General features: G+C 31.6%; 6 protein-coding genes across 7 annotated transcripts; 2 read left to right on the top strand and 4 right to left on the bottom strand.

Annotated features, from left to right (window-relative positions):
• Positions 1-1,324: 1,324 nt before the first annotated feature.
• Positions 1,325-1,977, bottom strand: LOC17884022 (the record flags this gene model as incomplete). Its single annotated transcript, XM_023780368.1, has 2 exons — positions 1,325-1,381; positions 1,618-1,977. Coding segments are annotated over 2 exons (417 nt in total), but the record flags the coding sequence as incomplete, so codon positions are not given.
• A 6,249-nt stretch (positions 1,978-8,226) lies between these two features.
• On the bottom strand, positions 8,227-9,668 carry LOC17882549. The gene is given in 5 exon segments (XM_023780367.1): positions 8,227-8,421; positions 8,761-8,790; positions 8,792-8,891; positions 9,112-9,372; positions 9,613-9,668. Coding segments are annotated over 5 exon segments (642 nt in total).
• A 106-nt stretch (positions 9,669-9,774) lies between these two features.
• On the bottom strand, positions 9,775-10,919 carry LOC17882157. The gene is made up of 3 exons (XM_023781578.1): positions 10,547-10,919; positions 10,308-10,460; positions 9,775-10,198 (listed from the first exon to the last, which is right to left on the bottom strand). Exons 1-3 carry the CDS (start codon positions 10,835-10,837, stop codon positions 10,001-10,003), a joined length of 642 nt encoding a protein of 213 aa, XP_023637346.1. The 5' UTR covers positions 10,838-10,919; the 3' UTR covers positions 9,775-10,000.
• Positions 10,920-12,268: 1,349 nt separating this feature from the next.
• LOC17882131 (putative hydrolase C777.06c) lies at positions 12,269-14,590 on the top strand. 2 transcript variants are annotated; one of them, XR_002833485.1, is made up of 11 exons: positions 12,269-12,463; positions 12,749-12,890; positions 12,995-13,119; positions 13,205-13,346; positions 13,432-13,537; positions 13,636-13,700; positions 13,784-13,819; positions 13,912-14,021; positions 14,099-14,209; positions 14,317-14,398; positions 14,500-14,590. XR_002833485.1 is itself a non-coding variant. In XM_006288085.2 (9 exons), exons 1-9 carry the CDS (start codon positions 12,297-12,299, stop codon positions 14,154-14,156), a joined length of 951 nt encoding a protein of 316 aa, XP_006288147.2. In that variant the 5' UTR covers positions 12,269-12,296; the 3' UTR covers positions 14,157-14,286. The 2 variants fall into 2 exon arrangements, 1 of the variants encoding a protein (XP_006288147.2); XM_006288085.2 differs by lacking the exons at positions 14,317-14,398; positions 14,500-14,590 and having other exon boundaries at positions 14,099-14,286.
• On the bottom strand, positions 14,165-15,584 carry LOC17883995 (kinesin-1 heavy chain). The gene is made up of 2 exons (XM_006289291.2): positions 15,206-15,584; positions 14,165-15,086 (listed from the first exon to the last, which is right to left on the bottom strand). The coding sequence occupies exons 1-2, from the start codon at positions 15,321-15,323 to the stop codon at positions 14,278-14,280; spliced, it is 927 nt and encodes a 308-aa protein (XP_006289353.1). The 5' UTR covers positions 15,324-15,584; the 3' UTR covers positions 14,165-14,277.
• An 865-nt stretch (positions 15,585-16,449) lies between these two features.
• Positions 16,450-24,553, top strand: LOC17882972 (putative F-box/LRR-repeat protein 23). Its single transcript, XM_023780366.1, is given in 6 exon segments — positions 16,450-16,583; positions 23,195-23,245; positions 23,247-23,300; positions 23,762-23,974; positions 24,015-24,199; positions 24,447-24,553. Coding segments are annotated over 6 exon segments (729 nt in total). The 5' UTR covers positions 16,450-16,464.
• The last annotated feature ends 111 nt before the right edge of the window (positions 24,554-24,664 follow it).

Genomic DNA, 24,664 nt, shown 5'->3' with positions numbered 1-24,664 from the left:
TACTCCAATCCATCGAAGCTGTCCACATCCCACTCGGGCACCTCTAGCATATCTATTTCAGCCTCAGGCTCCGCATATATGACTTCCTCATCATCACTGCCTTCTTCTTCATTCTCACCAACGTTCGCTTCTTCCTCCTCCTCTTGGTCGAACTGATCAGCGTTACGCGTTTTCAGGGTAACCACTGATGATGCCATGGATAACATCAAGTTGCTCGAATCTCCTTCTGTCGTTATCTGCGTAAAGAGATATCGATTTGATCTTATAAACCCTAGAAGTGCCATCTTCGATCGTTTATATATACATAGTAAAATCATGTAAGCCCAGGAAACGTGTGATGTATTCATCCCTCTTTTTAATAAATCATGAAAAGTAAAATTTGATATATATATACATATATATATATATATATATATATATATTTTTCTTTTTGCTGTATTTGGTGAAATATGTAGTAATTTTTTTGTCTTGCAAAAAGAAAAAATTTTACGAATATAGAAGTATAAAAAAATGAAAAATTAGTTGATTAGTTTCAGTTTAGTTAATTGTGAACCGGAAATATTTATTGTAATTGGTTTATTGGTTTATAATATTTATAATCGATTTGAAGATTTTCATTAAAATCATATATGGATTTTAAAATATCATAGTTTACCTACAAATTTGAGTCATTCTAATTTAGGAAAATATCTTTTACTCTTTAGTCCTTTTCGCCCTTAATGCTAAATGTCTTTTTAGAATTAATGAAATGAAAACGTTACAGAGAAGGACCATCTATGATAGATGATCTATTTATTGGTAATCTGAAGATGGATTAGAAAGAGCTATACCTGATTGGCTGATTACAAAATACATATAACGGAGAGCATAGAGCAAACTGTAGTTTGAACGTATGGACTGCCAACGCTTTAACCAACATTTCTTTTCTAATAAAACCAATTTCTCAAAATCTTTAATAATTTTTCCTGCATACGACAGAGTTTAAGGTTTTATAATAGGATGTGAATGTTTAAATGGTGAATGGTGTTTATGACAAAACATGGTGTTTTATCTACGATATAGATAAATAAAGTACTGTTCTATATTAAAATTCATAAGTAACTAAATTATTCAATTGGAACTTTAATATACTAAACACTAAGGGGGGTGTATTGAACTTCATATTTTAGAAGATTTGTGGGATTTTAATATTTTAAGATTTTGAGATATTTGAAGTGTAGCTTTAGGAGATTTGGGTTATTTGTTAGAGATTTAAAAAGAATAACTTGTGATTTGGTGAGATTTTGTTATTGAATTTTAGGTGATTTTAGGATATTTTATATTTTTAACTTGTGAGGAACTTGTAGTTCAATGTCATGACTTGTATAATCCAAGCACGACCCTTTAAGGATCAATATCAAAGACAGATACAATTCTAAATCAGAAACACACTTTACACCTTCAAACCAGAGCTAACCACATACATTTCAAGAGCCTTAATTCAAAACAACACCTTCTAACCACAGCATTCAATGCACATACAGAGACGCAAAAAAAAAAAAACAAATCTTTGAAGAAAACAAGCTGAACCCAGATTAGAGCAAAACTGAATAAGAAAATCCATGAAAAAGAGTGAACCTTTTGTTCATCTTTGGAGATTCCATAGCCGCTGCAATACATCTGACCGACCAAGACCTGCATACCAACGTCACCGGATTTGGCTTCCTTGAGCGTATCCTGGAACCAACGTCTCACGCAATCCTCGACGACCTGAGCAAGAGGAATCCGATTAATAGGATCCGAAGCCGAAGCCGGAGCGGGATTCGAATTCGAACCCGAGTGCGATCCCGCCTTCTCCAGCTTAACAAGATTGGGGAAATCGAGGTGGGAGGTGTCTCTCGTCTTCTTGACGAAGACTTTGTTCCGTGGAGGAGGAGTGGGTCTCTGTGGGGGTCTGTTTGGATTCTCTGAAGAGAGTCTAATGGCGAATTCTGCGAATCATACAAAAAATCTCAAGACCCTAATTTCTCAACACCGAAAACTACTCATAATTTTTCTATTGTTCTCGATATTTGATTTTCAGGGATTGGTTAAGGAGATGAAAGGCTATGTGAAGAAACTTGATCTCTTGTTCGACTGTGTTATGGAGAGAGTCAGTCAAAATAGTGGGAAAGAAGTGCGAAGAAGATTGTTTATAATACTTGCTTAGAGTTATGTGAAGTCCCTCCTCATGGGTATGGTTTTTGTTGGTGTCGGTTAACGTATATGAATTTGCCATGGCAGAGATCGTAACCAGATCAGAAGTGTTAAACAAGAACCGCCATGTCCGTGTTCACGTATGTATTTGAGATTGAGAGAGATAACGTAGAGAAAGAGAGAAAGTATAAGGAGAAGAGACAAGTTGCAGAGATAGGAGTACTTACGATCAGTCTTCTTTTTTTTTAATTGGTTTCATACATTATTTTTCAAATCCTTCAAAGTTTCATCTATAAAGGTGTGATTTGTGAGTCATATTTTTGAACTAAAAATGTTAGAAAAGTCTCCTAGAATCACATTCATTAGTTTTTAAAAGAAAACTTGTGGTATTTTGAATAACACTAGATTTAAAATGAAATTTATAAATTATTGATTGAATAACAAGAGATTGTGAATGATTTTAAATGATTTTATATAAATTTCATGTTCAATAACATAGGATTTCAGAAGATTTTTAAAAATCACTAATTAAATAACAAGGGATTTTAAGAATACTTCAAAATCTCCTAAAATGTGAAGTTCAATACACCCCCCTAAACCTGAAAATCTAGACTTAAAACCTAAAATATGTGTAAATATTGTATATATAAACGCTAAACTTGAAAGCAATGTATATAACTATATATATATATATATATATATATATGTAAATTTTTAATTAAAATGGTATCAAGTATAATTCATTTAATATCACCTAAAATAAAATGTTATCAAACAAATCGTTCTAATAAGAATACTGTATTTCAGTTGAAAGTTGGTGATAACAGTGGCGGTGATGATAATGGCAGTGGTGGTGGTGATAGTGATGTTGTTGGTAATTTGCGGTGGCAGTGACGGTTGCGGTAATTGTAACAATAATAACATGGTCATGGTAGCAATAATGGTCTAAGATGGTTTATAGCTAGAGATCAAAAGGGAAGATATTTGGATCTATATTGCAGTTTTATTTAAAATACCACCTCTCATTGTTTTATGACTAGTTTGTTAAATATATCTTGTTATCGGTTAATTATCAAATTTCTCATTTTCAGTATTTATTATCAACATAATTATTTTTTGAGAGTAATTACAAAATTATATAAACAAAATTATTTATTAATGATATTTTTAATCATAGATTTACATGCTAACCAAGATATCAAGTCGTAAAACATTGGTAAATTAAAATTAGAGATATATATGTAATTTCCCCCTATGATTTTGTCTCATGCAATATGTTGTCTTAGTAGGATGTTACTACCATAATTTATGTGCATATTTGGGTCTTAAAATTGTTTAGCCTTTTAAAATGCAACTTAATCTTCACTAAATGATTTTCCTATTTGGTTATTGGGTTTGATTGTTTTTATAGATACTTATTGTTATTGTCCAACTTCAAAGCAAAATACCGATAATAATAATTGCCTTTATATTTTTGATTCAAAATTGGATATTGTGTCACCTTTTGATCTTTCGTTTTCCTAATATATTTATGTGTAGCCCTTTGGTGATGGTAGCCAAATTCTCATAGATTGCACAACTTCATGGCTTACCGGTGACACGACCAATCAACGTGAATGTAGATCTTCTACTATGTTAGAAGGCAGAAATTTAGTTTATTTTTAACTATTCAGAACTAACTTTGTGTTTATATTGATATTGTGTAGACACATGTGGTTCAGTTCAGGGGCGGACCCAGAAAAAATATTAAATGGGTGCAAAAAGTTAGCACATGAGGCTAGAACCCACAACCTCAAACATTACATGGGGGCAGTTTAACCATTTTGACACTTATAACTTTAATTTTAATGTAAAATTTTTAGTTTTTAATAGGTTAGTGGGTGCAAATGCCCCCACTTTCTTCTATGTGGGTCCGCCCCTGGTTCAGTCGTATTCACTAATCTTGTACAAGTATCCTACAACAAGGGTAAACATCTTGCATCACATCGTAACTTATCCTACCAAGACTTGACACACTATATCATTAAAAAAGAAAAATTCGTTCAAAAATCTGAACACGCAAATCAATTATATTAGAATTGAAGGAATCCATAGAGATGTGAGGGACTGTGTATATTACTTAATACAATCTTACTTCAGTCTGCACATTCTAATTTGATGAAAAATAATTTTTAAAACTATTTTGGCAGAGAAAAATATCAGACCAGGTGTTAAAGGAGTGAAGACCAAAGTCTCATTTGGTCACAAACAAGATGCTATAAGAGAATTTGTTTATGACATGTTGGAGACAACACCTTTCGGAAGTGTTATAGAGAATTTTCCAGACTTCGAAATAACTGGAATGGTAAGTAAGAGTTGATTTTGTTTTGATTCAAGGAAAAAAAAAAGAGTTCATACATAATAATTAACATCAATTTTTATCCATAATTTTATATAACCATGACAATTTTATTAGTCAATCAAAATCTCTATATTATTAAAAAAAAATGAATAGGAGTCGACTTTGGATATATAAAATGGACACTTCTCCAGCGGATTTTATTATTTCAATATATAATTTTAGATTTCCTAATATTTCTCTTACTAATTTAAAATAATAAACGAAATACAATTATTATTTTCCATTCACTTTTATTTGATTTTATTTTTAATTAATTATGTTAAAATATATAATACAAATGTATAATAAAAATTCAACTTTTTTTTTAATATGTTGCAATTTGAATTTTTCAAAATGGATATATATTACTTAGTGGACTAAGAAAATATTATTATAAATTCATTAAGAATAAAATCTTATAAAAATAAAGTTAAGATATCTATTAATTTAAATATTTTGGTTAAATCTAAGAGGGTTGCTTAAAAATCTTCATGAAATTTTATAATTTTACTAGGGATGGACCCGCACGTACGTGCGGGGTTGATTTCAAAAACTAACTTTATTATAAAATTTGTAATATATGGATCGATATGATAAAAGACCCGGATCGAGTGTGAACCGGATTAATGATAAGTTAGAAATCAATTAAATTCGTGAACTATAACACCAGATAAAAACAATGAAAAACATAAATCTTTTGAATTTTATGGACCTAAATATATATATTAAGAGAGTCAAATACTAGTATGCATGTCCTGAAACGAATTGAAATATTTTGACCCACCCACAAAAATAAATAATTTGTCTTTTGATTGCCAACAAAAAAATAGGATTAACTCAGCTGAGCCAATTGGGGGGACAGTTGTTTACATACTTAACCGTATGCGGATAGGAACGAACTTGTCTTGCTAGAGAGTCCATAATTTCCTTCTGTATATTATTAGAAATAGTTAAGATAATAAGTATTATTTTCTAAATTATCCGTTCTCTTTCTGTATTCGTTATTTTTTGTCCCGATATTTGAAATATTTAGAAAATTTGAAACTTAAATTTGTTATTTAAATTTCATATACATGTATGATACCCGTCATTTGTTATTTGAAATTTGAAATTGAATTTAAGTTTTCAAAAAAAAAAAATTATTGTCTTGTTTTTGATGAGAAATAGTTAAGATAAATTTTTATTTTATTTTTTAAATTACCCGTCCCCTTTTTCTTTTTTCCCTATAAGATAAGATCATATATTTTTTATATAAATGACACCATTTACATGTTTGTTGAAAACAACATTACGTAAAAATTTCAAATAATCGTTCCAAAATAGAGATTTACATGTTTCAAAGTTCACCTTTACTCAAGTTAGTGAAATTTTGAAAACTAACTATGATTATCAAAAAATATTTTAACATGTTATCCAAAATTTATGTCTCATATTTTATCAAAAATTATTCGGAATCTCACATATATGTAGATTTTAAGTTCGCTTCTCAATATGAAGATTTAATGTGAAAATAAGATATTGTATGTGATATGAAATATTTATTCAATTGAATTTAGAAAACGAATTTTTATTAGTGATTTATTTAAACATTTTTTACTTATTTGTTAAAGATTCAATTCTGTTGAATATTTCTCCACATTTTATGCTATTGTACAATTTGATTAGTTGCTTATTTTTTAATCTAACATATTTGTTTCTTTTTATTTTCCCTGAATATGATTTTATATATTTTAAAAATATATGATCATTTGTTTTTTAGATTTTGTAAAATATAAAATACGATTTTAAAAACCATTTCAAAAAAGTAAATATGTTTACATATGCAAATTTTTGAATTTAATTGTCCACTTTTTATGGCAAAAAATATAATTTTCATAAATACAGATATTTATTATTATTTTTTATTTAGTATTTTTTGCTATATTAAATTTATCTACTACGAAAATAATTTATCTACTACGAAAATAAAAATAAATTTAGATATTAAATTTATCTACTACGTAAACCAAATTTAATATCTAAATTTATTTTTATTTTCGAATTTTGATCAATTTTCTTGCTAAGATATTTTTAAGAAATCATGAAAATTTGATAATATGTTAATTGTAAAATTCAGAAAATCATTGATATATGGTAGTCATATATAATAAGAAATTATATATGAAATAAACAAAATTATAATTTTCATATATTTAGATACTTTTCATTTAAAGTCAATTTAAAAATTTTTAATATTTATTATTCTAAATTAGTTGAAATAGTTACATATGCAAATCTGTTAAAAATAAGATCTAATATTAATTTTTTTCTATAACTATTATTATTCGAATTTAAAGACAGACGTTTATTATGGAAATCTATTTAAATGTTAAGACTCAATTTTTGTCTAAATTTATTTTTGTTAATTTGTTCTTTTTTAAGGAAATACATAAATACCTCATTTCAATCAATATATTTTTTAAGGAAATACATAAATACCTCATTTCAATCAATATTTGTTTTTTGCTATATTTGCGAGATTGTTTATGAAGATTTTTATGTGAAAATAAAAGGTTTTATGTGATATAAAATTTTTATTACTCTGATTTTAGAAAAAGAAAAAAAAATTATTATTGATTTGTTGAAGAAAGTTTATTTAAAAATTGTAAATGATTTTTTTAAGATTTTATAATTATTAATATTTTTATGATATAATCAGTTCTGATTATTATGACTCCACATTTTATGCTATTGTAGAATTTGATTAGTCATTTATTTCCTAATCTAACATATTTATTTTTCTTTTCATTTTTCATATATCAATTTTTAAAAAAAATATTTGATGATTTGTTTTATTAGAATTGATTAAATAAAAATTATTGTTTTTAAAAAAATTTTAAAAAATATGTTTACATGTAAAATTTTTGAATTTAATTGTCCACTTTTTATGGAAACAAAATATAGTTTCCATAAATATATATAGTTTTTTTTTTGGTTTAGTTATTTTTTTGCTGTCTTTAGTTCTGTTTGGCAACAGGTTTGGATTTACATATTTTTTTATATATTTTTTTGGGACTGTTTGGACACAGCTTGTCCTTCTGTTTTAATAGTATAGATAAATATGATTTCAAATTATATGCAAAATTGTTCATTTTAACATCTTTGGTTTTTGATCTTTTAAGCTGTGGAGATTGTGATATGTAAAATCTTGTTCTTTCCGTAAAAGAGTCTATTGAAATTAATTAAGGACTTGTAATTGAAAACAGAGACATCTTTTGTTCTCTCTGTTTCGGAAAAATCTTGTCCTGTAAATTTAGGTGAATAATGTAAAATCCAATTTCTAATTTAGTTTGCTATCGACGGTTTTCCAGTTTTATAAAATAAAACCATATATATCCGGTTTGATTCGGTTTGGTTATGGTATTTAGATTATTTCAAAAGTTCTACAGATTGAGCTCATCACCCACATATTCAAACAATACTAGCTTTATGTATGTGTCATACTCGTAAAACATGTACACATATAATTCCTAATAAAATCATCTATTGTCTAAAGATACTAGAATTCAAAATATTCAGATTCACAAGGACGATAAAATAAAAATCAAACACATTACGACTTAAATCTAATCACATTTGAGCATGTACACAGCAAATCCAAACTGGCTAAGAGCAATCCTTACCTTGATTGATTAAGGCTTTGGCGAAGGAGCCGGTCTACAGAGGATGGGATGCCTCTTTCTGTCCAAAGTAACCATACACTTGGCTTGATACTCCACAATAGGTCCATCTGGTTTCTCCCTTGCCATAAATGTAATGTATGACTTTGATCTTGGTCCTGGGCGTTAATATCCTCTCACAACCTCAATGAACTCCACATTCGAATCCTAAAGAACCACAATAAATAAATAATGTTAATGCCAAGCTTGAGGTGAAAAGTTTATAAGGTTGAAAATACCCAAACCCTAGCAAGATCACTATAAATCCTGTCAACCTAACAATAGCTACTGTTAACACTCAAAGATAACCTAAAGAGACAAAATACCAAACTGAGACCTCTAAGAAAGAGTCAGTCCTTAAGTTCCTCTAAGAGAATGGAATTAGGAATCAGATTTTCGTTTTCTTGATTCAGACTAAGCTACACCCATCTAAACTAGTATGAAGACTGACAGATTTTAAACAAAGCCACACAAAAAAAGAACAGAGGAAAAAGAGAGAGAGAACACTAACCTTGTCTTGGTTGAGTTTTTGGAGACAGACATAGACCATGTCTTCCCAGAACTGGCGGTAGTTTTTATCCCGAAGCGCTCTACTCTCCAACTTCATCGGAGTTATTCCTTTGTAATGATCACTTGGCCTCAGCTCATGATCCCCGTAAAATCCCTAAACCAAACACATTATCTATGATTAATCCACAAAGTTTCAAGTATACAGCTCAAAAGAATTAAAAAGCACCAGGAAGAAGTACCTTGCTCTCGATCATCTGACGTTTAAAGATGCGATAGTGTTCCATAGCTTCTTCGGAGAAGCAAGGTTCCTCATCGGAGGAAAGTATTGGCTCCGGAGATGAATAATACTCTAAACCATCGAAACTGTCCACATCCCATTCAGGCACCTTCAAGTAATCTGTTTCAGCCTTACGCTCCTCAGTTTTAGCTTCCCCTTCTTCTTCATTCTCATCATCGCTCTCTTCTGCCTCCTCCGGTTCGAACTCGGCCTTAAGCTTTGTCGGGCAAGAAGTGACAAACATTGAAGTAGATGATGCGTCCACGGAATCTTCTATCGTCGTTGTAACCCTAAATCCCTCTCTGCTCCGCGAGCCAATTGTGAAGGTGATCCTATTTATATTAAATCCGGCCCTAGAAAATTATGATATTTACGTCTCAATCTGGTCAACAAGACTTGTTTTTGACGTTTTGTAATACGTTTGAGTTTATTTCTTCTAAACAAATTTTAGTTTAACAAATCCAATTCACTTACGAATATAAATCTGGTTTGCATTATTACTTGTTTTATGTTTTCGACTTTTAAATCTTTCTCGCATTATTCTCTATAGCTCGTTCATGTTGTTATTTTGCCATAGAGCATTACTTGGTGTAAAAATTGATATGTTTCCTCGTGTTGCAATTGACATAGTCTTCTAATATTTTCTTAAATATAATTAGTTCTTCAATGGATTTTTCTGAATACTAATAAATTAATTCTCTTTTATCAAAATTACATATTTTGATAACTACAAATTACAAATTACATATTTTATTTCCACATTGATGATATCCCCTCGTCCTGATCTGAGTCTTATTTCAATAATTTTAGTCAAACCATAACAAAAAGAACAAGTCAGCAATTCAAAACAGCTGTGTGGACTAACTACATTACGACCTTGGTATCCCCTTAACTCCGAGATCAAATCAAAACTTGCTGATATCAAATCCATATTGTAATACCTTATAATAGTTTTGGTTTTTAAGGCTTTGTAGGTGTAGTGGACGGTCTACAGAGGATGGGATGCGTGATGCCGTCCAAAGTAACCATACACTTAGCTTGATACTCCACAAGAGGCCCATTCGGCGTCTCCCTCGCCATAAACGTAATGTATGACTTAGCTCTCGGTCCTCCGCGATAATTACCTCTCACAACTTCAACGAACTCCACATTACACACCTTCAATCACAAAAGAAAACAATCTTAAGAGATTCAGACTTAAAAAGCTACACATCTAAACCATTATGGACACTAAAACATAAGAAAAGGAAAAAGAGAGAGAACTAGCCTTGTCTTGGTTGTGTTTTTGGAGACAAACATGTACCATCTCTCCCCAGTACTCACGAAAGTTTTTGCCCCAAAGCGCATGACGGTCCAAACTTACATGTTTGATTCCTTTGAAGCGATAAATTAGCCTAAGCTCTGGATCCACGTAAAACCCCTAATCACACACACATTGCACCTACTAATCACCACCCATCTCAATTTCACAGCTCATATTGTTCAAAAGACAAAAAAAGATCGTACCTTGCTGTCAATGACCTGACGTTTAACGATGTTGTAGTTTTTTAAAGCCTCCACCTCGACGGACGAGAGCTCCTCACCAGAAGAAAGGGATGGGTCAGCAGATGAATAGTACTCGACATCATCGAAGCTGTCCACATCCCATTCAGGGGGCTCTAACATATCATCATCATCGGCAGTATTACGCTCCTCAATTTTGACGACTTTCGTGGCATCACTGCCTTCTTCAATCTCATCAAGCTTGCTCGAGTCTCCTTCTATCGTCGTCTCGACTACGCAGGGTTTGAGAACCATGGTGATTGCGCAAAACCCTAGAACTCTTGATTGGTAAAATTGAAACCTAAAAATATCTTCGATGAGGATTGAGAACGGAAAAAAAAAGTCAAGCCTTATTAGATCGGGTAATTTTCCTTCTGCCCAGAAAACTTAAGACTTAAGAGTTAAAGCCTTTGCAGTTTAAAACTTTGCAGTCATAATGCCAAGTGTCAAAGAATCTACAATAATTCTCTACATTCAAAATTTATTTTAGTTACCAATAGGTCCATAGTCAAAGTCAGATATATAATTTCTATTAAAATATTGTATTTACAAAGTTTGTTCAATTAAATTCATCTAATAAATCACATTTTTAAGTTTTAATAAAATTGTGTGCATTAGAAAATATGAAAAAAATTAGATCTAATGAAGTAAGAAATTTAGTAGAAAAAAAATTTTAGTAGATTTGATTTAATATTGTTAGTTTTCTTTGTTTTTTCATTAAGGTCAAATCATGTCAAAGTTATGACTAAAATATCGGCAAAATAGCCATTTCATACTCGAACAATTTCAAAAGTGCCGATTTCTATTTGGACAAATATGCAATGCGAATTTATACTCAATCTTAAAAAAAAACAAACAAATTTCATACGCAATTGGTACAAATAATGCTAATTTCTAACTCCACATTAACAAATGCTGACTCATATGCCACGTGTCACATTGAGATGCTGACTCATGTAACACATGTCAAATCACTCATAACGCGAGAGTGATGTGGCATTGTGAAAGGCAAACGACGTCGTTTTAATACCGTGATTTTCATTTTTCCAAAAACAAGACATGAGAAATGATTACAATAATAATTTAAAATTTAAAAATTAAAAATTAACAATTAACAATTACAATTATGACTTTTAACTGTATCACATTTATAGTGACAACTTAACATTTAAAACTAAAATTTAATTATTTTGTATTTTACTATATTTATAAATAAAATTGTAACAATTACAAATACAATTAAAAAAAACTAAAATGAAAAATGTAAAAGAACCCAATATCATGAATATTGTGGTGTATACTGTATAATAAAGGTTTAGGAGAACTATTTTGATCATCTATGTCAATAGAGTGCACTTATCTTTTCATATAAACCATTCTAAAATGATTTTCTAAAAAATAAGTGTACTTTGGTGATATTTATGGCAAAAAGAAATTTTAAAATCTCTTTGCTTCCGGCATCAAATTCTTGGGGTGTTATATTTTTAATTTTAGTTTTTAAGCTTTTATTGTAATTGTATTCTTTGTTTTTCTTTGGGTTAAATAATGTCAAAGACTTATGACTAAAATATTACGGTATCACTTTTGGTGGGTATAAATAACTTTGGAAAAGACAACTTTGTGTCAGCATATTCTCAACTAATACAATAAACAAACATATAGCCGTTGGCTTTCTAAGTCAGCTTTGGTCCAGAAGAAGATCGTAATCTTGAAGATGGAGACGAACCAATGTCATGATGATCGGACGGCTCTGATCTTTCTCGGAACAGGCTGCTCCGGTGCAGTTCCCGATTTCAGATGCTTACTCCAGCCGTCGGATCCTCCTTGCCATGTCTGTTCTCAGTCCATCTCTTTACTTCCTCACCTTAACCCGAACTACAGGTAAATTTTTGACATCTTTGGGTCTTGATCTCTTAAGCTGTGGAGATTGTGAAATGTAAAATCTTGTTTTTAACGTATAAAGAGCCTTTTGAAATTGGGGACTTGTGATTAGAAACAGAGACATCTTTTGTTCTCTCTGTTTCGGAAAAATCTTGTCTTTTTTCTTCTTGGAATTTAGGTGAAATATGTGGATTCTGATAATTGCTAGTGTTCTTCTTGAGAATATTAATGTTTAGGGGACATTCTTTAACCCAATCTTGAACTTTGATTCTCTGATCTTGGCAGATGCAACACATCGCTCTTGATTGATTATTGCAACAAGGAAGAAGATGGTAGACACTATTACATTATTATTGATGTTGGGAAGAGTTTTAGAGAGCAAGTCCTTCGTTGGTTCACCTTCTATAAGATTCCCCGACTCGATTCTGTTAAGCCCTTTTCTTTATTTGCTATCTTCTTGAATGCTTACATCTTTTTGGTATAAAGTTAAATCTATACTCTTACTGATTTATGTTTGTATGATTTGTGTAGATCATTCTAACTCATGAGCACGCAGACGCGGTTCACGGCTTAGATGAAATTCGATCTCTTCAACCTCGCGGGGGTTGTTCAACTGATCCACTTCCTGTATTCCTATCTCAGTTTACAATGGAAAGGTACAAACTTTTTGGGTTTTTTTTTGTTTGTCAATCTGTCTTCGATTAGTATTTTCTGATGAGACTTAAGGAGATTTGCGTACAGCATTTCTTCCAAGTTCCCTTATTTGGTTGAGAAGAAGGTTAAAGAAGTACATAGACGGGTTTCGTTGCTTGACTGGACAATAATCGAAGAGAACTGCGACAAACCATTCACCGTCTCAGGCTTATCTTTCACGCCTCTACCGGTTTAACTTCTTTTCACTTTTGAGTAGATAAAAACAGTCTGACTCTACTTTAAGACCTTGAATACTCAACAATGTTTTACTTTAGGTAATGCATGGAGAGGACTACATTGCTCTAGGTTTCCTTTTCGGCAATAAAAGTAAAGTGGCTTATATATCAGATGTTTCGCGCATTCCACCGAGTACCGAGTATGGTAAGAGCTTATATTTTTCCGCCTTAATCATTATAACCATGTACTTCACTTCTACTAAAGAGAAAGATTGATCTTCTTGTGAATTTTTGATGATGCAGCTATTTCAAAAACCGGGGCTGGACAGTTAGATCTTCTTATCCTGGATACAAATATACCGCGGAAGGTTAAATATCATTTTGTAACTTTTGTTTACCGCTTTCTTGCTTATGAAATTTTTGTTGCTGACCATTTATGTGATCATAATAGAGAGGACCACATCCCACACACATCTGTTTTCCTGAGGTTTGTTTCCAATATTTTTCTTCATTTGTCAAATAATGGTTTCACTATTCTGAGCTTTTTTATAGATACGTTTCATCATTCTTGTTCTTTAGGCTCTTGAGATTATAAAGAAGCTCTCCCCCAAGAGAGCACTTTTAACGGGTATGACACACGACTTTGATCACCATGAATACAATGAGATACTTGCGGAATGGTCTCTAAGGTACGCAGTAAAACAATGTTATATTCATTGCTATAAATCATCATCGTTGAATGCTAATAGACTATGATGATTTCTAGGGAAGGAATCCATGTACAGCTTGCTCACGACGGATTAAGGCTTCCGATAGAGCTATGAGGAAATTGCTAAATCCAGATTTAAGAAAAGGAGAGACAAATCTCAGAATTCAAGTGACAAAACTTCCAAAATTATATGATTAGAAACTATATTTTGATACATAAATGAAATCTCTGTTTCTTTACTTCTTTTGGGAATGATTCGAAATCTTTAAACCAAGGCCTTGAAGCAAATTCTCTAAATCTGAAATCTCATTCTCAAGATTCACTTCATCTTCTCTTGTGATCTTCTCATGCAACTTGGTTAGTCTTTGAGTCCCATCATTCACTTCTTCTGCATAATCTCTAAGCGCTCGTCTCATTGATCCATTTTCTTCTTGAACTTCTTTGTATTTCCTCTTCAGAGATCGGTATCCGTCAATAGACTTGAGAAGCTGTTCAGACAACTCTTTGTTTCTTCCCTGAAGAGACGCATCCTTGCATCCTTGACCATCATCATCTTCTTTCTTCTCTTTATTGTGCTCTACCGCGCAGTTCTGCACTTTCTTAAGCAATTTATTATTTTGAGCCCTAAGATCACTTATAAGCTCCTCCATTTCGGTCAATTCGTGAGCTTTCCTCGATAGCTCCAAAGCCATTATTTCTTTCTCCTTCCCTAGACTTGAACACATCATTTGAAGACTCTTTCTTGCAGCCATACTCGCGGTTAGCTCTCTTCTCAGCTTCTGAATATCATCAGGGTCGTTCTGTGGCGGCTTCGTCGGATTCTTGCTTGGATCATGAATCGGTCTCAGCTCTGTGTTGCATCGCCTAAGCTCTTTTTTCCCAGATGATGATTGTTGTTGAGCTTTCTGGATTCGTGCCTTTAGATCATCGAGAATCGTCATCATCGTTTTGACTCTCTGGACTTTCCAATCATCGTGCTGCCTTGAGGTTGCTTCGTTGTGATCTTGAACGAGTTTCAGCAGTAGCTTCACGTTCGTAGTGATCCCTTAGAATAGAAGCAAGAACACGTTTAACACATTTCTTGCCACTCAAGTCACATTATTGTTTTAGTGTTTTCTAGACCATGAGATTATTAGATGAATATGATTTAATTTTATTTCGTACCTTCTAGACCAGAATCTTCATGACATGGGTGCTCTGTGGTTTTTGTTGGTGATGATGTAATTGATCCAGAATCAGAAGGAACTAAATCCGGCGCAGAAAATGCTCGGAGACGGCTCATGTTTTCCAATTTAAAATAACACCGTCCGGTGAGAATTAATCAGACAAAAAAAAAACTGATCAACAAAGGAAGAAGATGTTAGAAATTTGGACAATAAGAGAGAGTTATGTTTGTTGTGTTTTTTAGCAACTTCCCCTGTTTTGTGAGGCGTAATTAGTGGACAATCATTTTGGCTTAGGCTTTTTCTTTTCAACTAAATTTGTCTGTCTTACCTCATTTCACGCTCTTTTTTTTTCTATTTAAAAGAATTTTAACTTTGAATGTTAACCATGTAAATGTGTGCTGCCAAAAGAAACACAAAAATTATGGTCCTAGGCACCATATATAACTAGATCATTAGGCTTAGTCTTGTAGATATATATCTACTGTGAGGACTTAATTGTAATACTGTAATACTGTGAGGACTTAATTGTAAATTTGAGAAGAAGCCGAAACGTCCGAAACTGTTAGTACTTAGTATACTTCACTTACTAGGTACGGATCCGCGCTACAGTGTGGAGGAAAAATCTCGTTTTTTTGTTTTTTTGCCTAATTTGGGTTAAACGGAGTAATTTTCAAACGAAGCGCGTGGGTTTTTTTCCGAATTACGTAAATTTTTTATTTTAAAAATGAATTGGTGGTGTTGGCTTTAGATAGTTAAGTTTTTGTTTTCCTAAAATGGTGAATGTGAAATTAGTTTTGGAATGATGAATATTTTAAACTATATTGTATTATATAGTTTTTAGACAAGTTTAATAAAAGAAATTGTAATGTATTTTTTCAGTATTTATTTCCCGTTTTGGGGATTTGGGTATTTTCCTAAAGTTAATTATGTTTTATGTGATTTTTTTTTTAAATTTTAAAACCGGTTTAGTTGTTTGATATGTTTGTAAACTGATGAGTTGACCCGAATACCTTGTGTACTTCTCTTTTATATAGTAGGGATTATTTAAACTGATGAGTTGATGACGTTTAAGTTACTCATAAAATGGCTTCTTCCGCCTCTTCGCATAAAAGGTTGGACCAAGGCAAACCCAACAACTTGGGGGAGCTTCCAACAGAACTGACGTCTTCGTTCCTGCAGCATCTTGGCGCCATTGAGACTCTGGAAAACGCTCCGAAAGAGTGCAGACTGTGGCGGCGCCTCTGCAAAGAGCCTTGGATGTGGCGTAAAATCGACATGTGTATCCTGAGAAACCTCAAAAGGTTGATTGAGTATGATATCATGATGAACCCTGAAGATCTTGGCACCGATGTTCTCCGCACCTTCGTCGCCTATATGTTATATATGTTTTGTCTCTCTCGGCCTGGCCCTTGACACATTATTATGATACAAATATATGGGGCCTCAAAAAAAAACAGGCCCAATTGTTTTAATGCCTACTAAGGCTTGTTAGAGAACCAGCAAGTGAAAAAACGATTGATATACCTCCACTATTTTACGAGAGAATTCTAGAGTAAGGAACAAGTTTTGTGATTTGGTATCAATTTCTTGAGTTGGATTAATTTATTTTGAGATTCATCTGTTGACGATAAGTTTCAAGTTGTTCATATCAAAAGTAAACGAAAAAAATTAATCTGATTTCAGAGGTTTTACAATTTTACAGTTAGGTGCTTAACAGCTTAGGTTCTATAACTTTTTTTTTCAGTCATTGTCTCGTTAAATAACATTCTAATTATTATAGTCTCTGTCTTTGTATGTTTTAATTTTAAGAGAGTGAGAGAGATGAAATCAAGATATGATGATGGAGCTAAAAAAAGGAGAAAGAAGAAAAGAGAAGAAGAATCGACAAAATCTCTAGGGAATTCTATGTTCAAGTATTTAAAAAAACCAAAATCTCACAGCCACGTAACAGAGGATGTTGGAATTGATAAGGATGCTAGAATAGATCATGAACATTGTGAGACTTCTAAGAATGGAGAAGTTAATGGAGTTAGAATCCAAAGCGAGGAGCAAGAAGACAATGATCAAAGGGTTACGAAAGATGATGATTCATATGTGGATACTTCGGATCCAACAAATTGGGGAAAAACTGATCGAATGCAGAGGGATATTTTGGTTAGAAAAGGTTCTTTATCACGTCCGTGTGAGAATTTTGTGTTTCCCAAAAATATCAATGGTAGACATTTTTCTCATAAACTTTACAAAAGGCCAATGAAGAATGGTGATAAACAAGATAGATGCTGGCTAGTCTATTTAAAAATATCAGAGAAAATCTATTGTTTTTGTTGCAAGTTGTTCGGAGGGGAAAAATATACTAGTCAATCAGCAAGCATAGGATTTAAGGATTGGAACAATGTTACGCTAAGGCTTGTCCAACATAAAACTAGTCATGATCACATTGTGTGCATGAGTCAATGGATGGAATTAGAGTTAAGATTGCAAAAGGATATGACTATTGATAAGTGTGCCCAAGAAGAAATCAAGAAAGAGAAAAATAATTGGAGAGAATTGTTATTGAGATTATTCGCACTAGTGAAGAAGACTTTGGCTAAATGCAATATTGCTTTTCGTGGAAACAATGAAAAGCTTGGTGAGAATAATAATGGGAATTTTCTTAGCTTTATTGAAATGTTTGGAGATTTTGATCAAGTGATCAGGGAGCACATCATGCGTATCAAAGAGAAAAAAACTCAATACCATTTTCTCAGCCACAAAATTCAGAATGAATTGATAGCAATGTTGGGATCAGAGGTGAAGCTTAAGATCATTAAGAAGATTCAAGAGGCAAAATATTTTTCAGTGATTCTGGATTGTACTTCAGATGTTAGTCACAAAGAGCAAATTCTCTTATCATTCGATGTGTCGATGTTGCTGTGGATTCAACTCAAATATTTGAATATTTTTGGAAATTGTTGATAAATCAGGAAAAGGGTTGTTTGATTTACTTTGTGATACATTGGCTGATCTTAACTTGGACATCGATGATGTGCCATGTGGTTTTCATTGTCTGAATTTGGCACTTTGTGATATGGCTAAATCATCTCCAAAAGCGATTGGTTTTTTTGGGATTTTTTTTTGGTAGAACTTGATTTTTTTGGGATCATCCAACGTTTATATTGTTTGTTTTCGCCTTCTACGAGTAGGTGGGATATATACAAGAAAATGGTAGGGGGTTTCACACTTAAACCCTTATCAGATACTCGTTGGGAAAATCATCTTGAAAACGTTAAAGCCATACGCTTTCAAGCTCCAGAAAAGTAAGCTTATCTAATAACCTTTAACGCATTGGGTTTAAAAAGGTAATAATATTATTATGTTTAAAGGGTGTATTTTAAGTGATTTATTGTAAAAAAAAAAAATTATATAAAAGCACAAGATCTGTATTATTTTATTTTTGACTATGTAAATCTTCTTAAATCCTTCATAATTGTGAACAATAATAGTGAATTTTAAAGCAGATTTCCATATCATTGAATACAAAATTTATGTTACAAATCAGGAAGTAGAAGTACACGTGGCAAGTACTCGTTGCAAAACCGTTTGTATGGTTTTTTTGAGTGGTGTATTGAACTTATCTTAAATTGGAGGTTATTAAAGGTTGATTATGGAATATAAGAGAAGGCGTGGCATACTTACTGACATTTGATTATATATTCATGTCATATATGAAAACTTGACCGGAGCGTTTTGACGTTTCGAAATATCTCTAGAAAGTTTTAGATTTACAGCCGCTGGTGATGTTATTACTTTCTCGAATAAATTTAATGTATTATTTTTACTAAGTTTTGTCTATTTCTAACAATATTATAGGCTTTTTTCAGAAGAAGAAAAAAAACATCACAATTGTTGTCTATTTTCTAATAATATGTCTATGTTTGGTTATGTCTAGGTTTCTCTTTCACTGAAGGATTGATATATAGGAGAGAAGCTTGGTTAATTTGAAGAATATCTATATGAATAAAAAAGCATTTTGATTTTTAAAAATATACAAATCTAACCTAGTCTCATGAGTCATGTTTCATGTCACTCTAATCTTTAGTCTAGCTATATATATATAGTCTCTCAAGTCTCGTGTCTCTCTTACAAATTTTAACGGTACCTTAATTACTTCTTTCACTTACAAAATATTTTAAAAAATCAAAACGTTGTGTGCAACGGTAACTTTTGCCAAACAGTAAAGGAAATATATAATACTTAACAAGGAAGGAATAACAAACTCAAGTCTCATGTCTCATGTCTCATGTCTCTAGTCTGTAGTCTCTAGCCTCTATAGCCTCATGCCTCTGTTACAATAACGGCACCTTTCTCAATTAATTATTTCTCTGACTAAATATATTAAATAAAGTTATAAGATAATCAAACCAATAAAACATTGGTTTAAAAAACAAAAATCAAACGTTGTTGTAGGCAACGGTAACTTTTGCTTAACAGTAAAAAGGAAATATGTAATGCTTAACGGTAACAAAAGAAAAGGAAAATAATAATTAACCGAGAGCCTCTTTAAATACAGCCTTTTGCTTTAGCTTTCATTACCGAAATCAAAATTCTCGTTCTTGAGGAGACACAAAAAAACCCTAGAATAACCATATCCTCGTTCTCGTTCTTTACTACTCTGAAGATCTATTTCTGAATCGATTCAGTGGTTCAGAGAATCTCTTACAATTGGATGGTCGGAGTGATGAAGAAGATTCGGTGACGAAGTTCTTATATGGAAACTCGTCGATCAGCTGAGTCATCACCGATTCACATGATTTGCTCTGTTTTTGTTTTGTTTTCTGCGGTCTTAATACGAACTTGGGCATTACGACTAATATTTACTCTCCAATCTCTGGCCGATGCTCTCAAGTTATGTATATCTCTATATCTCTCTATCTCTATGTGTTGATATTTTGAAGGTATTATAATTCGTTTTGACGAAGTCTTACAATGGTGTTGTGGAAACTCAGCTATAGGAAACACGTCAATATGCAGAGTCATGAGAGTTGCGACTAGTGTTACTCTCCAATCTTTGGCCAATGCTCCTCTCAGGTTATATTTTCTATCTCTATCTGTTGAGTTTTTTTTTTTAATTTATATAATACATACATAATACATATGTTGAGTTTTTTTTATCTCTATCTGTTGAGTTTCTTAGACTAGTTGTAATACCTACTACATACACAATCCTTTTGTGAGCAGTGAACGAAACTCCCGATTAATTTTCCTTTTTTTTTTTCTTCTTCTTCTTCAAGGTCGAGGGGGTATTGTGCAACTACGTCACCGGTACGATAGGGAGCGATCCTCTATCTCCTTAAGTCCTCTTATGAAACTGCAGGTATACTTTACTTTCTTTAATTTTATTTTTTAGATTATTAATAATGACTATGATTTCTAAAAAGTTAAATGAAAAAGTTTTGGTTTTTCACTTCTTATTAGTAAACTACACATCAACGTTTTTTACCATATGACTTTTTTCATTTTTGGCTAGTTTCTTTTTTAATAATTTTTAAAAACAAATAGAAAAGTTAGATTAGAGTTTTCATATTTTAAAATCATTGTTATGGCTTTATCCAACCTTTTTTTTTAATAAACCGGTTTTTAAATATATTATCATTAAATATTTTTAAAATTAAGTTGTTATATTTAAATACGTTGAAAACAAACCGGACTTAGCATCCCGTCCCTTTCATCGGGTCCGTAAGTAGTGTATAAGTTCAACATGTTTATACGTATTTAAATTTAATAACCTTAATTTTAGTTTTCCACAAATAATATCTTAAGTAAATTATTTTGATAATTTTATTTTTAACTATACAACATGTTTTTTACCAACCAAATATTTCCAAACTTAAGTGTTAAATTTAGTATGTTGAAAACAAACCGACTAGCATCCCGTTCCTCTTTCGGGTCCGTAAGTTTTGGTGTACAAATTCAACATGTAAAACGTATTTATTTTAGAGAATTTTTGAGAAATACCCCTTTTGGTGTACCTCTTTTTAAAAATACCCCCTTTTTAAATATAAAACATTATAAAGTTTAATATAGTTTATAAGGTACTTCTATATATAATAACTAATACTGGGAGATTCGATAAAAATATTTTAAAATGTTTTAAATAGTTTTAAATCGTTTTTATAAGTTTTATAAGGTTTTTAAAAGGTTTTTAAAAGGATTTATACGGTTTTTATAAGGTTTTTATAATTTATTTTTACGCTATTTATGAAAGTTATATAAAGTTTTATACACATATAAAGGTAATTTGTGTATATATTTATAAGTTTACACACATATTTGGATAAATTTCAACATTTTTAGTGGGGTTTTTGATAAAGTTTGAAAATGGCGTATTTTTAAAAAGAGGTATATGAAAAGGGGTATTTTTGAAATTCCCCCATTATTTTATTTCTTTCACAAATCAGATTATAAGTAAATTATTTTGATATTTTTGACTGAAATTTTTATTTTTACTATATAACATGTTTTTATCAACAAAAGTATATTTAAACTTAAGTGTTTAGATTAAATATGTTTTAAAAATGGATTTAGCATTCCGTCCCTTCTTCCGGATCCGTAATTATTATTCCGCCGATATGGCCGATGCTCTCTCGCTATATCTCTATCTACTAAAATGTTTTTTTTCTCTTCTTTTCTATCTCACAATTTCTATTAATATTGTATGTACTAGTTTTTTTTTTAAACGTACTAAAAATATTATTATCCCTTTTATTATTATCAACTCAACCACTTATAATCTTATTAACATATGGAAATTGTATTATCCCTTTTTCAGTCATCCATCGGATCCCTATATTTTAATACCGAGAATTTTTGGAAATACCATTATGAGTTTTATTTTTCAAAAATACCATTAAAATAATTTTTTTCCAAAATTACCACAAAATTAAAACTAACACTCTAAAAAAATCCTAAACACTAAAACCCCCTTATTAACTATATCATAAATATAATATAGTCAACCCAAACATAAAAAAAAAATATACACCTTCAAAAATCAGATTTTAATATGTCTATGGTATTTTTGGAATAAAAAACAAATTGTGGTATTTTTGGAGGAAAAAACTTAAAAGGTGCTGCTATCCAAGAGAATTTCTCTTTTATAAATAGGCCTTTCTATTTCTTCTGCTCTCGCCCATTTTCATTTGATTTGTTTTTTTCTTTGCTAGTATGCATCACTTTACATGACTGTTGGATAAGCATCAATGTTATTTGCAGCCCAAGATATCATTAACAAGTTGCTTAGTGACAAGATATGTTTAAAGTAAATTATGATAGGAATAGGAAAAGAAGTTTTCTATTTATCGATAAATTAATAGAGAAGTTTTCTTAATTTGGAAAAGCTTTTCAAAAAAATATATTTTAAAATAAGATTTAATCATAATAATTAGTATTTTATATAATCAATTACAAAGAAAATAATAATTATTATGTAAGAGAATGCTAACAATTTTTTATATAGTAAAATATTAGAAATAAACTCTAACAAAAACTAATGTGTCTATATATACATATATTTTGAAAATTTTACCTAATTATTAATTTATAATATTGATGGGACCATATATTTATAAACGATTTTCAAAAAAATTATTATTTTATTATTTTATCGAAATGTATATAAAATTACACTAGTCCCAACTTGAGAAATTTATTAATTTATGCAGATTATTAATTTATCGAGTATTAATTTATAGAGGTTTTACTGTACTTTGATTAAGTTGTGATCAAAGGCATGAGCTTTGGTGTTTAGTTTTGAGTTATTTTCTAACATAATAATAATAAGAGTTATTCCAGTCTCCGATCAGATTTCTTAAAATGTTTTTACGTAAGTAGCGTATATAACTCGCAAATACTCTTTTAACTTTTTATTTTGGGAAGTTGCATTGCATTTTCCTTTTATATGACTTATTTGATGTTTTTAACTTTACATGCAACCATGTTTTGTTTTCAGATCAAGTTACCTGAATCGCCTTGGACGTATGATGTGTCACGCCGTTGATCTAGATAGACATTGGAAGTTTTGGCACCGAATCCCTCCTCACCTACATAGCTGATAGGTTCTCTCGTTTCCCCTAGAACTCGCATGCCCACAATTGTCTTTTAATTCTATCTATGCCGCATCTTCCATGAACGAAACCAAGAGGGAAGGCAGAGAAAGCATTAGTTCATTTGTAGTTCCGGTATTTATGAAGTTGTCTACATAAGTGCGATTATTTTGATTATAAAATGGTTTTGCTCATTTTTAGGGTTAGATCTAATTCTAGTCAGCAAAAGAACAACAAATATATCTCCTTATAAGTGGCAAGCACACAAGAAAATTTTCCCATCTTTGAATTTTGGAAGTGATTTTGATTTGATTCCGCATCTTGCTATGGTTATGGTAGATCAAATTTGGCCAAAAGAAACAAGAAAATCTACTAGTATAGTTTTAAAATGATAGTTATTTTTGTATATTGTTGTTGTTATTCTATCTCTTAGATCAATGTTATTAACTCTACTTGCAACTATATCTTTGCAGATCAAGTAATTTGAGATGTCTTAGACTTGTTAAGTGCGATCAAATAACAGGCATGGGACTTTTCAAAGCGGTCATGAAACTTTCGTTGCTTGAAGACCTCGAGCTTTCATACTGCAACATCAGACGACTGCATTTGGAAGCTATAGGCTATGCTTGCCCGCATTTGAAGATATTGAAGCTAAACTGTCAAGCGTACATGCCGCGCCTTCCCTCTGAGTGTCCTAATGGTGTTATAAACATTGCTAAAAATTATGCTTGATTCTGATCATCATATCTTAGACATTGCTAAAACAATGCACGAACTGCGTCATCTCCAGCTTTTTGGTAACAGACTAATAGACAACGCCTTGAACGCCATTCTCGACGGTTGTCCTCACTTGGAACATCTCGATTTACGCCAGTGTTTCAACATCAACCTTGTAGGGTATCTAGATAAGTGTTGTTATGAGAGGATCAAAGATTTGAGACGTCCCAACGACTCTAAGATATCTTGACAACATCAATCTCTTTGGATTTTGTGACGCTTTAGAAAACTTTATTGTAAGGCAATTTGTCATCGGAAATCACTTTAATCATGGGCCTAGGCCCGTTATGTCATTTGATTATTGAGCCTGTTAGAGCGATGAGGATTATATAGTAAATTTGAGCCTAAACGTCTCCAATGATCAAATTTTCAACCTTGTAGGGGATCTGGAGAAGCATTGTTCTGTGAGGATCAAAGATTTGAGACGCCCCAACGACTCTACAGCTGATTACCCCTTTGATACCAATATGGCCGATTGGTTTTTTTAATACCTTGTCTTGACAACATTAGTCTCTTTGGTTTTTGTGACGCTTTTGAAAACTTCATTGCAATGCAAATTTGTCATCGGAAATCACTTTAATCATGGGCCTAGGTCCATT

Source organism: Capsella rubella, unplaced genomic scaffold, assembly GCF_000375325.1.
Source record: "Capsella rubella cultivar Monte Gargano unplaced genomic scaffold, Caprub1_0 scaffold_6, whole genome shotgun sequence".
Classification (NCBI taxonomy): domain Eukaryota; kingdom Viridiplantae; phylum Streptophyta; class Magnoliopsida; order Brassicales; family Brassicaceae; genus Capsella; species Capsella rubella.
This window is presented reverse-complemented; position numbering and strand designations above follow the sequence as displayed.